Genomic DNA, 14,117 nt, shown 5'->3' on the forward strand with positions numbered 1-14,117 from the left:
GATGTTCATTTAGTTACTGTTCTATGATGTTTTATTATGCAGAAGAGGGTGAGAAAAATGATAAAAGGAATGAAACTTCTCCCCTATGATGAGAGGCTGCATGGGTTTGGTCTCTTAAGCTCACAAAAGAGGCGACTGCGAAGTGACTTGATAGAAGCTTATAAAATCGTGAGTTGGGTGGAATGGGTAAATCAAGTACTTTTTTCACTCCACACACTATTAAGCTTTGGAATCTGTTGCCAGAGGACGTAATCGACGACTAGCATAGCGGGGTTTAAAAGAGGCTTGGACAAGTTCCTGTAGGAAAAGTCTATAAAACTTTACTAGCCAGGTAGATAAAACTATAGCTATCCCTGGGAGTGAGTAACAGGAATTAGATCTACTTTTTGGGATTTCCTGGTTACTTATGACCTGGACTGGCTGCTGTACGAGATAGGATACAGGACGTGGTTGGACGTTCGTCTGACTCAGCATGGAGTTTCTTATGCTCTTGCTTGATTTTACGGTACTCTGGTATTTTAACTGATTATTGTTCATTGCATTGAGAATTTTATGGAAGGATGATCCTAACATGAAATACGTAAAAGATTTTGGAAACCAAGTGAAAGCTTACGTCACTTTGGCATTTGTCGTCTACTAATTTCTAAATTACTTATTTATTTATTTACTTAGATTCTTTTTTATACCGAAGTATAGCGGGAAGCCTTCACTCCGGTTTACATTTGAACAACTTCATACATGGAACATTTGTAACATAAAAACATTAGTATTATAATTAACATCTCGGCTAAAGCAGAGTAATGACGAACATCATTAAATGACATTAAAAGGAAAGTATCTTAAAATTGGGTTTCCTTATGTATAAAGGAGATATTAGCTAAAGTGTAAGGAAAAGTCAGATTGGAGGTGAGGAGGGGTGAGGTTGAAAATTATAAGTGTAAGGTCTGGGTAATTAAAGAGAGAGAGAAGGTTAATGGTAAGTAAGGGAGAAAATAAAGTGGGGAGGAAAGAGTAGGTAAAAGTTTAAGTGGAAAGGAAGTATAGAGAGGAGGAGAGGGTTAGGGTTCATTCAAAGGCGAATTTCCAATTTCTGAGGGTGTACATCAAGTTCAGACTGAGAATGCTTGCTTAAATAGCCAGGTTTTAAGTTCTATATTCTACTTTTAAGATAAGTTAAGCTTTGAATAATATTATGTTATACCACCTGGAGAATGATGATCTGTGGATCATAATGTGAGAACCTCGTGGCTGGTGGTGTGAGGTTTGTGGACACCCAAGTGAATAAGATCATGGGACTAGCCCCCTTCTGTCAGGAGACAGAAAAACCTGCGCCTAACCTATGCACGCTCTTTCTCCTTGTAAAATATAGCAAAGATCTCACTGGGTCTACATACCCCTCTATCTATTGGTATTCTATCTGGTTTTGAATCTCCTTTCCTGAATTCATTCTCTGGTAAGTTTGTGCTGTGTTTGCACTTTGCATGTGTCAGTGTAAGCGTGTGGAAGTTCAGATAGGAATCACCACATCAGCAACCTCTTATGATTTGCTTGGATTTATAGTGGAGGGGAGTGACTGAGAAGGAGGTGCTTAACAAATAACTTTGAACATTGATATTGCCTCAGGAATGAAACACAAAGGGGGGGGGGGGGGGTAGGGATCTTTTTTTTTTTTTTTGGTCCTAGCTACCAATTGGATTACATAAAAATATTTGCTGGTACTGCTTTCACGGACCTGAATTAGGGATAGCTCATCCAGTACAGAACGTGCCTCTTTTTGCTGGGAATGGTTTGGTGTCCAAAAGCTCACAGGCCTGAGATGTCAGTCTGTTGCCTGTATGGAAATGCACTTGCGGCTGGGCCGCACCAATCCACCAGCATCTCTTTGTTTTGGAAGAATGTGTCCAGTGATGGGCTTGGTTTAACATTCATGAGGTCTGTTTGTTTTTTTTGTTTTTTTTTCTATCAACCTGTTTGTTGTTCATTTAAAATAGTATTTTGATTTAGTTTGACATAAAGAAGGATAAATAAAAATTTAGAAACCAAGGAGAAAGGTGCTTGTACTTGGTACTGGCACATACTCCCTGAAAAATATCCTGCTATCAAGTGCAAAATTTCAGGTTTATATGCAGTCTTTAACTGAAGACAACTGCATGCATGATTTGGGATGGATGCATTTCTTTATACATAGATTCATCTTAGGGGGGTCCTATGAGCAAAATTTTTTTTAAAATTGGAATTGGCCTTTACTGGGCTATGGTGCTATGAATCTTCATTGTAACTACTTGGGGATGGGGGGGGGGGGGATTTTCTCCTCCCCTCAATTTGAATTCACTTCTTGTCTAGTCTAGCCTTTGCAGTGAGAATCCTTAGCCAGGGGCCACAGTCCTTTCTGAAATTCACTGCCCAGATTCTGGCTACTAGGTGCGGCTCTTGAGCGGTGGGTGTGAGGTTCCTTCCCCATAAACCCTTCCTGGCAAGCAGTGCCTCTACAGATCCTTCTGCCTCCAGCTCCTGGCCAAGCTGAGAAGCAAAAATCTGGCAAATTGAACTCTGATCCTCCTGCATGCAGGCCCGGCATCACCGGGTGTGCAAACCGTGCAGGGAGAGGCCAGTGTTGCCGCCGGTGGACCCGATCCCATCGGCAGAAGAAATAAGTTGCAAACAGCGCTCTGACAGTTTTATGGAATCTCAAGCACACAGCACTTGGTGTGTTGGAGTCTCCTGGTATCCTTGGCCCTCTTCATTGTGCAGCTCTGGTATCTTGGGAGGGACAACAAAGCGACTGCGCAATCTGAGACACGATGGCTTTAGTCTTGTCTTTTGGAATGCATCTCTGTTGTGGATAAAGTATTAAAAGAGTAATTATATCTGAGATTCTTCTGCCGCTGGTGGAATCGGGTCCAGCAGCGGCAAGAGACAGTTTTGTATCGGGGGGGGGGAGGGCAGGTGTGCGTATTGCTTTTATGCTGTGTGCTAGCCGCACACAGCAGAAAGATCGGTGGGGCTGTGGTGGAGCTCATCCCACCATGGCCTGAAGAAAAAGTCACATCCAGGTTCTCTTCCTGCCTGCCTGCCTGCCTGTCTGTGAAGTCCTCTAAGAAAAACATTGCCGGAGCTGCACGGGCAGGAAGGAGGAGGAGCATCGGCCGCGTGCAGAAGAAGAGCAGCGTTTGTAGCAGGGCCACCACGGATCCCACCTCGCAGCTACCTGAGAAGATCAGGGCTGCTGTGGAGCCCATCCCGCAGCGACCCCCAAAGAGGAGGCCTAGAGATGAGAGAGAGGCTGAGGATCTGTAGAGTGTGTGTATGAGAGTGAGTTGAGAGATTGTGTGTGGGAGTGAGAATCTGTATGATTGGAGAGACAGCATGTTGAAAGTGTGTGAGACTATGTGAAAGTGAAAGCACCTGTGTGTGTGTGTGAGAGAGACAGCATGTGAGAACCTGTGTGTGACAGCATGTGAGTTTGAGAGCCTGTGTATGTGAGAGAGAGAGAGACAGCATGTGAGAATAAGAACCTGAGTGTGTGTTTAAGGGAGAAGAGACAAAAACAGGTGGATAGAGAAAACAGAAAAAAAAAAGACCTTGTAAAAGGAATTGGCAAAAGACCAAGAAAGGGAAGGTGGGGAAAAAAAAGCCTGTGACCAGCTGATTAGAAAGCTAAGATCAGACAGCAAAGGTAAAAAAAAAAAAAAATCATTTTTGAATTTTTAGCGATTGGCATGTGTTATCTTTGGGAATGTGCAAGAGTAGCACTTTCTCTATGCCGATCTCATGATGTACGAGATCAGCATGGAGGAACTGGAAGCCCCACAAATTTTTAATACCACGGGGCATGCACAGAGGAGGCAGCAGAACGGGCTTCAGTGCCAGTAGCAGTCACACGGCAGCAGTGATAGTGGCAGCAGAGAAACAAGAGAGGCTCCTAGGTTGCTGGCAAAAGAAAGAGAGGGGGTCGGCCTTCAGTGTGCGTATGTGTATGAGAGAGAGAGAATGGGTGCTACAGGTGGATTCCAACCTGCCAGCAGCTGAAATGAAGATGATGGCCTGATGCTGCTGGTAGATCCCAACCAAAGAAAAGCTGCAGATGCCTTCAGGGTTGTCTGAGAGGGAGCATGTGTGTGTATATAAGAAAGAGAGGAGAAAGTCTGTGTATCCCTCTTTGACTAATCCATAACAATCTCAGGGTGACTGGAAATCAAAGTTCCCAGGTATGGAGAGCATGAATTTTTTAAATCCCTTTTAGTTTTATTTTTCAGTTATTTGCTGTGTCTGCTGTTTTGAAATATTTTATTGGTGTTTGGGACATTTAAAACAAAAATCTTGTATGAGTTTTTAATTATTTGATTTTTTATTCATCAGCTTTTTTTGAAATAGTATGTTTTTAGTATTATGATTTATTTTATTTCTTGATTTTATTGTTTGATGTTTGAGGAATGGTGATGGTTCTCTTTTTTCATTGTTGCATTTCATAGTGTCTGGTTTCTTGCGGTTTCCAGTTCAGTTTTTGTCTGCGTGTTTGTATTTCTACTTTATGGTTGCTCTGTTCTATATTTGGTGAGGGTCTGTTTATGTTCTGCTTGTGTGACTGAGGTCAGGCAATCTCCTAATAGGAAATGTATTATTTATTTTATTTATTTATTTTCGTTTTTTCTATACCGGCATTCGTGAGGGTATCACATCATGCCGGTTTACAGTAAACAGGGGGAGTGATAAAAGTTACAGTGAACGAGATAAATAACAGGTGCTGAACGAAAAACAATTACAGTTACAATAAAACAGGGAAGTACAACTGGGAGCAGAGAAAAATGATAGGAAATTTAACAGAATATATTAACCGAAATTTGACGTGGTACATTTTAAAAGGTTTATGGTATTTACTAGGTCAAGTCCATTTGCCATTTTGTAATTTTTTACGTAAGGGTAGTGATAGGAAGTTATGGTTTTTCTGCGTAAGGGTAGTGATTGGAAATTGGTTAGTGGTGAGTTAAGATTTAATCCGAGTCTGGGAAGGCTTTTTTAAAAAGCCACGTTTTTATTTTATTTTTATTTATTTAAAATTTTTATATACCGGCATTCATGATACAATCACATCATGCCGGTTTACATAAAACAGGGGTGTACAAAGAACAAATTGAGTAATCTATTAGTGAGGGGGAAGCAGTTACAAATAACAAGGTACTAGAACTGGGAGAAGAGAAGAAAGGGAGAGGATAACATTGGATGGAGGTATTTACATTAGTAATAACATTTTTACAAGGGGTAGTGGTTGAACTGGCTGAATAGGATTAATCGGTCTTTTCCTGAATGGTTTTGAGTCTTTTCCTGAATGTTGGGAGGCAAGGTTCCTGCCGTAGCTCCGATGGGATGGAGTTCCAAAGAGGTGGTCCTGCTGTGGAGAAAGCCCTGTCTCTGAAGGTTATATGAAGGGAGGTTTTAGAATGAGGTACCTGTAGAAATTCCTTATAGTACTCTCTTATGGGTCTGGAGGATGTATGTTTTTTGAAAGGGATTTGTAGGTTGAGCGGAGCAATTTGTTGGATTGCTTTGTATATTATGGTGATGGACTTATATAAGATTCTATAATGAATCGGCAGCCAGTGTAGGTCCCTGAGGATAGGGGAGATGTGATCTCTTCTCTGTGTATTTGTCAATATTCTGGCTGCCGTGTTGTTAGTATATTAGTGTTTTAGGGCTTTTTAGTGTATTAGTGTTTTAGGGCTTTCAGAGGGTCAATTCCACACCCAACACACATCACAACAGGCCTAATACCATATGGGTTCCAAGTGTCTTTTTTGCAGGGATTTCTGGTTGGCATCACAGCAGTGCATGTAAATATAATATGTGATATACCTCAGAATAATGTACTTTGATATTTTTCATGTAAAATATAAATGCATAACTCAACTGTGTGGGTGTGGAATGGAGTGGGGAGTGTTGTGCAAGGCTATAAGGTTCGCCTAATAGCCTTGCACCAGCCATGGGGGGGGGAGGGTTGGTGTCACTTTTTCAAGTTTGAATCACCGAAGGGAGCTGGGCGTTCTTTTGGTGGTCCCGGGACAGAGAATGAATGAACAATGTGTGGGGGAGAGGGGGGGGGGGAGGCAGCACAGTAATTTTTCACACAGGGCAGCAAAAATGCTAGCACTGACCCTGCCTGTATGGAAGTGAACAGTCTTTTCATTGAGCTACGGGGCTAGCCCCAAAAGGTGACTTCTAACAGCACAGGCATGCTTTCAAACTTAGAGCTTCTGTGAATTAAATTAATTGAATCTAAATTAAACCTGGGTCCTGCATATCATTTTATATTTTCAAACTATTGTGTTTCCCCGTTGTCTCTTCCTGCCTGATGAATAATTTTCAACCACTTTAAATGAATGATGATTTTCTTTTTTTTTTTTGTGTGTCTGCACCTTTTGTTTTTCCGTTCATGCTATTTGTGATGGGCATGAATATGAATTATTTCATATTCCAAGTTGTGCCCTTCAGGTTCAACCTTTTGGTCTACAGGTTGACACTAGTGCCAACAGTCACAAGAAAAATTAATAGTTGCCCCTCGATTTATGGTGTTGTCAGCAAGAGCCATCCACTTGCCTTTATGGGCCAGAGGTAATTCAGCCTTCTTAGTGCTCAGATTTGGCCATCTCTTGCCCAGAGAGACTGTCAGATGAGCTAGGCTCATCTGACAGGAGCTATTGTTTGCTGTGGAGTGAACCGAAGTGGCCAAATATAATTTGATTAAGACCAAAGGTTGAACCTGAAGTGCACAGCTTGGAATATGAAGTAATTTACTTCTAGAATATTTCTAAAGGAAGACCTTCTTTTACTTTTTCCATTTGGGGCAAATGTCATTTCCTTATCCTGCAACACCAGCCCAAATATATGGGGTGGCTCCCCTTACTAGTAGATGGAGACAGAGGACAGATTTTTGTTCTGTGATGACATCACTGGTTGTTACCATGGTGCAGCTCCAGCAAAAGCTAGTATTATCTGTCTCCAGTAGATGACTGGATATATTGTTTTGGAGCAGCAGAATATTTGTCTTAGTATTTAGAGCTGTTTTTACTGCCGTGGGGGCAGGCTACTTGCTTTTGTTACCAGTTCAGCAAGCCCTTCCAAGAGATTCCCAACCCCAGAGTGCATTCGGTAGAATTGAGAGGGTGAGATATCTGTTTGTTTTATACCTTTTGAAAGATCTTCTGAAGAAAAATATTTTCTCCTGCTTTCTCTCCCCCTCACTCTCCATCTCTCTAATTTTTGTTTTTTACTTAAAGTAAAAAAAAAAAAAAAAGAGAGAGAGTAATATTGTGCTGGGCAGTTTTCATTAGCAACTGCTGACTTAACCTACTGGAAAGGGGTATGTTTTTCTGGGGGGAGGGGCAATTTCAGGCAGTTTGAGATCCTCTCCACTTTGTTGTTCAGTGCCATTTTTTAAACCATGGGGGTTGTCGGGTGAATAGCCCTGCCAGTCTATTCTGTTTGAGTTCTGAGAAGGCTAAATCTTTTAGTGGGGGGGGGGGGGAGGGACACAAAAAATCTTTTGTGGTAACTAGGAGTGGCCACAGCTTGGGAAAACAGCCAGAAGGACAGACTGAGGCAGACTCTGGCTGTTTCCACACACAAACTTTATTTACAATAACAGAAAAGTACAGCACAAAAGGCTGCTTACCTTTGTAGACTTTAACAAGTTCTAAAAGCTTAAAACATATGTCATCTGCTAGTACTCTGACTTTCCTGCCTGTTCCCTGGGGCCACTCTAATGCTTCTGGGCCCTGACTCCTTATAGTATGGTGAGGGGAGCCTCCCTTTACCCAGAATCCCTTATGGGGCTGATCCTTAAGGAGGACTGGGCTAGAGAGCTATGGCTGATCCCTTAAGGTGGCTTGAGGGAGTTTCCTGTACACTCTCTCCCAAATCCGTTTTGGCCAGCACTGATGATGATGATGTTGCTAAGTCCTTGGTTTTAGCCCTTGAGGGCTGGGACAGTTTTTCTGAATTTACTTCAGTTCAGATGGCCATTTCAGTGGGAATGGCCACCATTCTGAGATCAAGTTTCCTGCCCTACTGCATTATTCTCCTGCTCTGCAGGTAGAGGGAGCTGTTACACTCAAATATCCTTAGAATCATAAAATTGAAGCTTTATTTAAAGCATGCCTTTACTTTCATGATGTTAACCTCCACAGATCACAATCTGTTTTGTCATGTTGCTTGAGTGCTTTTGTGTTGGGTACAGTAGCTCTCTGATGGACAGATGGTGGTTCATTTGGAATCAGGGGCCTCCTTCCTAGCTGATGCCCTGTATGACCTAATTAGAATTTTTTCAAAGTCTGTTACATCTTCTGTGGCTGCCAGGACACTTTTATGACTTCAATATTATTTGGCTGATGTGTCATCTGAAGTTTGCCAAATAAACTTCCCTTTAAAGGAAAATTGGTGATAATCTGGACAAGCTAGTCGAGAAGCTTGGGGAAGTTAAACCACAAAGGCTTCATACAAATAAGGTTCAAATTTATTATAGAGCTAACAGAGGTTGTAGTAAATTTAGGAACTCCAGGAAGTATAGACTGGGGGAAGCAGTCCTCTTCTAATCATTCAGATTTAATGGAAGTTAGTCATTTCAGGGAGCCAAGAAGACGGAGAAGAGTCATCTCGTTCTTCAGGGATCTCTGTTTTTTCTAATTAAAGTCAGTTGGTCCTCTCCTTGTAAATACTTGTGGGCAGTCACCTTCAGCTTTTTTTTTTTTTTTTTTTTAAACTAGGAATGGACCACATAACTTTTGATCAGTGGGTTTTGGATGTGATTCAAAAAGACTAAGCCTTAGAATTTGTTACTCCAGTTTCTGATGCCCTTATGGTATCCCTGTGTGTGTTTCCTGTCAAAAGATAGCAGTTCATGCTAGCATAAAAAAGCTTTAGCTCCAGCACCACTCGAAGCTCCAGCACCACTCCAGCTCCACTCGAAGCCCAGGGTCACAGTTGGTATTCTATTTACTTCATGGCTCCACAGAAGGATGGATCCTTCAGATCCATTGTTGAGCTCAAGGGAATGAACAACAGTTTTTGACTCTCCCATTTTCAAATGGAGATCCTCCAGTCAGTCTTAGTGGTGGTATGGAAGGGAGAGTTTCTCTGCTCTCTAGATCTCTTAGAAACTTACTTCATATTGCCATCTGGAAACACCATCAAAGATTTCTCGGTTTTCGCATTTTGAAAAAAACCTTACCTTTTGATCTTGTTACAGCTCCAAGAAAAGTTATCGAGGTAATGGTAGTCGTGGCAGCTTTCTTGATAAAGAAGTGGATTTTGGACGATTAGTTAATTAGAGCCATGTCCTGTCAAGACTGCATCACTGTTTCCAAAAGAGTAGGACATGTTTTAGAAAGCTTGGGCTGGGTAACCAAGTTTAGCAAGACCAAATTACAACCTTCTCAGTCTCTGGGATATCTAGGAGCTCTTTTCAGTACCAAGGTAGATCACATTTTTTTTGTCTCTGTAAACAATAACCAAATCATCAGCCAAGTGCAGGTATTTCTTTCTCAAACAGCACCTAGAGCTTGCCATTACTTGCAACTAATAGAGGCCATGGCAACCACCTTGGATCTTGTGCTATGGGCCAGAGCTTGCATACATCCCCTACAAATCTCTACTTTCTCAATGGTCCCCTTACACACAAGACTACGAAGTCCGTCTTTCCCTTCAGACGTTGGTAAAGCAGAGCCTCTTGTAGTGGTTGACTCCATTAAACCTACAGAAGGGAATGAGTTTGGAACCTCCTTCCTGGGAATTTTTAACAGAGATAAGCCTGATGGATTGGGGTGCCGACTAGCAGTATCAAGTAGCTCAGGGACTTTGGAGTCTCGAGGCTTATGGCTCATCAGCAGGCTGGAAACCAGAACCATCAGGTTAGCATTGATTTACTTTGTTGCCAGTAGTAAAAGAAGAGGCAATCCAGTTTTGTGCAACCAATCATAAAATTGCTTGCAAAGAAATGCCATCCCTTGTTTGCAGGAATTGGTAATTTGCGCATGCGATGATGAAGGGAGGTGTTTGCTGCAACAATCAGCACTCAGTGAGTGCAGAAATGTTATAACCTGGAGTTGCTCATCTGGGTTTCATTAGGTTATAGCCTTCCAGACTACATGGAGACCCAGAATCTAAGAGGCGACAGGGAGCATTAGGCCCATGCAGTGCCAGAGAACCCAATTGATCTCTGATTTTCCCTTCATTTCTTCACAGCTAGTGCAAGGAGTATACCTCCAAAGGAACAGATGTCCTAGTTCAGCCTTGGCCACTAGGTTAACTATTGTTCCTCTCTGGCTTCTGATAGGAAGAAATCTGAGAAGAATAAAGAGTCTCCCTTTGCTGGTAATTTTAGTAGCTCTGGAATGGCCAAGAATATGGTGTACAGATCTAGTAAGATTACAGGTCACTTCTCTGATACACTTTCTGGAGGGTTGTGTACTCTTAATTCAAGGTCTGATTCTCATGGAAGATTTGGTTCTATTTTATTTTAGGGCCTCATTCTTGAGAGGTCATGGTTACACAGAAAATATTATTTCTCCTTTGTGGTTTTCAACTTCATTGAAAGTTTGCAAGAACTCCACTTCACTGGCTTATGTTCGTGTCTAGCATCTATTGAGGCGTGCTGCAAAGAATGATCTGTTTCGCCTTTAGTGTTTGAATATTTCTAGCATCCTGACCTTCCTACAGAGACTGTTGGATAAATTCTAGTTGCAAACTCTCTAAAGGTGCAAGTTGCAGTTTTTCATGCTACACAAGCAGAGTCCACAGAGTTTCTAATCAGATATATCTTGTGTTCTTCCTGGGGGACAGGTGTTAAGTGAGTGTGATCCTTTTTCTGACCTCTTATCCCTCACTGGAACCTTAATCTGGTTCTCAGAGTCTTAGTAGATCCATCATTCGAACCATTTATGAGAGCTTCTCTAAAATATCTGTCCCTGAAGGTGATTTATCTGGTAGCTATTTAATCTGCCACATGGATTAGCGTTGCAAGCTATATTCTGTAGAGATCCTTTTCTAATTTATTTCTCAGATTCCATTTCTCTTCATCCAGCCTTTTCTTTTTTACCGAAAGTGATCTCTTCATTTCTCTTAAACCAAACAATTTCTCTCCAAGTATTCTCGTGGGAAGAGTGTCATTGTAAAAAAAATTGATCCATCGATGTTACCAATCCGTTCTGGACACCAGACAAATTGTTTGGAGGACAATGTAAGGGCGAGGCAGCTTCCAAGGCTTCCTTGGTTAAGTGAATTAAAGAAATGATTGCTTCAGCTTGCCTACTGAAAGGCCCTCAAACTCCAGAAGTCCTTTGGACTCACTCAACGAGAGCGCCAGCTTCTTCCTGGGCAGCATCGACATCTCTTACTGGAATATATTTTCAAACTTCTACTTCTTTGCACATATTCACTAAGCATTATAGGTTTGGATATACATACAAGGGAGAATGCAGCTTTTGATGCTGCTGTTCTTATGTCGGCCCTGGCTTCTTCCCTCCTAGATTAATTGGGTTTGGGTACTTCCCACGTGTCTGGACTGTTGTGGCAGAATGATGATGGAGAAATTTAATGTATCTGATAATTTTTCTTTCCTTTCCTTTTTAATGCTGCTATCCTACTTTAGGTCTCTCCCAAGAAGTTGGCACTGTGTAGATTATTTCTGTGTACCTCAGATTATAGAAACCGATTTGCTGTTGCCTAGAGGACAACTGGATGTTCACTTGTTCTTTTATCTTTCCTTGTTCTTTCTCATTAACCAAAAGAATTTTGGATGATATTTTCTTAAACCACCTGAAAAGGATCCTTCTTTATTTCATGTTATTTACAGGTTACTTTGGAGTCTGTTTATTTTTAATCCTTCATGGCTTTGACATAAGAATATTGTCTTTTGCTGGAGCTGAACCATGGTAATGATCAGTGATGATGTCGCACAAAAAAGCGTGTCCTCTGCCTCCATCTGCTGATAGAGGGAGTAAACCCACGTGTCTGGCGGTGAAGCAGGATTCAAGAAAAATAAATTGTCAGGTAAGCTAAATTTCGTCTGAGAGATATTTCTAATTCTCTCCATATGTCAGAGATTTTTTTTTAATGCTACCAACTACAGAAGTTTGAGATAGCTAAACTGATGTGCAATTTTAATGATTTGCATTTCCTTACACGCATTTCTGTCCCTGTTGTCCCCATGGCAGAAGTGTAATGGATTAAGTTTGCTAAAAAGTTGCATCTCTTGGCTTAAAGTACAGAATATGTTTGCGTAGAACAGTATGTTTTTAAATGAAGCTTCCCACTGCTAAATTACTCATAATTACCTCAGCAATCATGGCACCGCAGCTTGCTGCTCTGAGGTCTGTTGCTGATGCTTCCTCTGTTCACATACACCCACTTACACTTTTAGCAACTGTTCCCTACCGGTTTTTTTTAATCTATCGTAAGTTTATTTTGCTTTTGTACCATTTTTGCAGAGTCTAAAGATTTAAAGAGTCGTTATGCTTTGGTGCATGGCTAGAAGGCTTTTGATTTAAACTGACTTCCTTCTGTTTTGGATTTTTATTGCGGCACAGTTCCAGCAGCTGGACTGGACCTGCAAGAAGCTGGATTCTTTGCAGACTGTGAGACCTCAAATAGATACCGTAGGACCAATATAAGAATTTTCCAGGTTCTTTATGAGCTTTCAAGACCAGAGTCCTATGTCATACACAATAACTATTGTTTGTTCTGTTCATTGATGAAACTTCCTTTGGATTCATTCGTTGTCATTTGCCAGATATAAACAAATTAAATATTCGGATTGGCTGGTTCTGCCATTTCCTGCAGCTATCACCAGGATGTGCAGACTATATACAGGAGTAAACCATTCCTTAAACCTAGAGGTTGGCGGTCTTTCTGGACAAGAGGCAGCTGTAGTGTTTGGATGTTGCAAGGCAGTCTGTGGATGCTGCTGAGCTGAGCGTTTGCTCTGAAACTCCATATCTGAGTAAGGGATTCTAAGGCGTGGAGAGGTCAGAGAGTGCTTCTGATAGAACTGCTGGTCAGTTTTTATTTGGGTTGGAATATTATTAAACAAAAGTAGCAGAATGTCTCTCTTTGTGTTTAAGGTTATTTGCCAAGACAAAAAATAAATCCCCAGGCTTGTGAGGATATGAACAATTTGACAGAAATGGCTAAACCAATGGAATTGATCCACAGCACCGCCATGGAAAAGAAACATTTGTTACTGTACAGATCTGTCCTAGAAACTCCAGTCTCCTTAGCCTGTCCTGTGAGGTTTCTCCATCTCGCAAATTGATCAGGTGGTAGAGGCACACGCCTACCCATGCATGAACAGAGCTAGGAAAACAATTTATTAAGAGTGCACCTAACCCTAGGACTCTCTTCCCTGCAAGATTCATCCACTAGCTGTGCAGTCTTAGCATCTTTTAGGTCTAAGCTGCTAAAGATACGTTTTCTCTATTTCTTGTTTTCTTTCATTATTAAATAAGTCAGGATCTTTTTTGGGAGGAGGCTGTTTCTTTCATTTTTCCCTATCATTGACAATGGGTTGTTTTGATTTTGAACTTTTTATATTGTTCCAAAGCTCCTGGAGCATTTGATGCAATAAAAATTGTATAAATATATAAATGGACTAAGACCTGTCTATTTAAGAGATTAGCTATCTTTTTTACAGCTTGGGGTATAACTTGAAATCATGTCATGAGGCTCTCTTATCTCTTAATCCCCACCAACCACAAAGTTTAAATTGCCAGAGACGCGAGAGAGTATTCTCTAGCAATGTTTCTTGCCTGTAGAATTCTGTGCCAAGAGAAGTACGGTCAGTAATCGATTATTTGAGTTTTAGGAGTATTGTGAAAAGTTGGCTGTTCCAACAGGGTTTGTAATTTATGATCTCAACTTTCCTTTCTTATTGTATACTCTGATTTATTCTCTGTTCTCTTTATACACAGTACCATAGTGAATGACAGCAGATTAAGTCCAAAAAGGTCCATCCAGACTGCTCAGTTTTGATTCATGTATTTTGGGTAGATCTATATATGAGTTCCCGCATATAACCCGACACCACTCCCTCCCTCAACCCTTTTCCAATCACTCCATATCCTCCCTAACAT

General features: G+C 41.2%; 1 protein-coding gene across 8 annotated transcripts in view; it reads left to right on the top strand.

Moving 5' to 3' along the window:
• Window positions 1-14,117, top strand: part of DAB2IP (DAB2 interacting protein) — a 1,007,890-nt gene that overhangs the window by 104,009 nt on the left and 889,764 nt on the right. For 3 of the 8 annotated variants that reach the window (XM_029614455.1, XM_029614458.1, XM_029614454.1), the window contains exon 2: window positions 11,843-12,039. The exons of the other annotated variants lie outside the window; for them this stretch is intronic. In XM_029614455.1, the coding sequence (XP_029470315.1) occupies window positions 11,935-12,039 (105 nt within the window). In that variant the 5' untranslated portion in view covers window positions 11,843-11,934. The remainder of the gene's footprint in view (window positions 1-11,842; window positions 12,040-14,117) is intronic. 8 annotated transcript variants of the gene reach the window in all.

This window comes from Rhinatrema bivittatum, chromosome 8, assembly GCF_901001135.1.
Source record: "Rhinatrema bivittatum chromosome 8, aRhiBiv1.1, whole genome shotgun sequence".
Lineage (NCBI taxonomy): Eukaryota > Metazoa > Chordata > Amphibia > Gymnophiona > Rhinatrematidae > Rhinatrema > Rhinatrema bivittatum.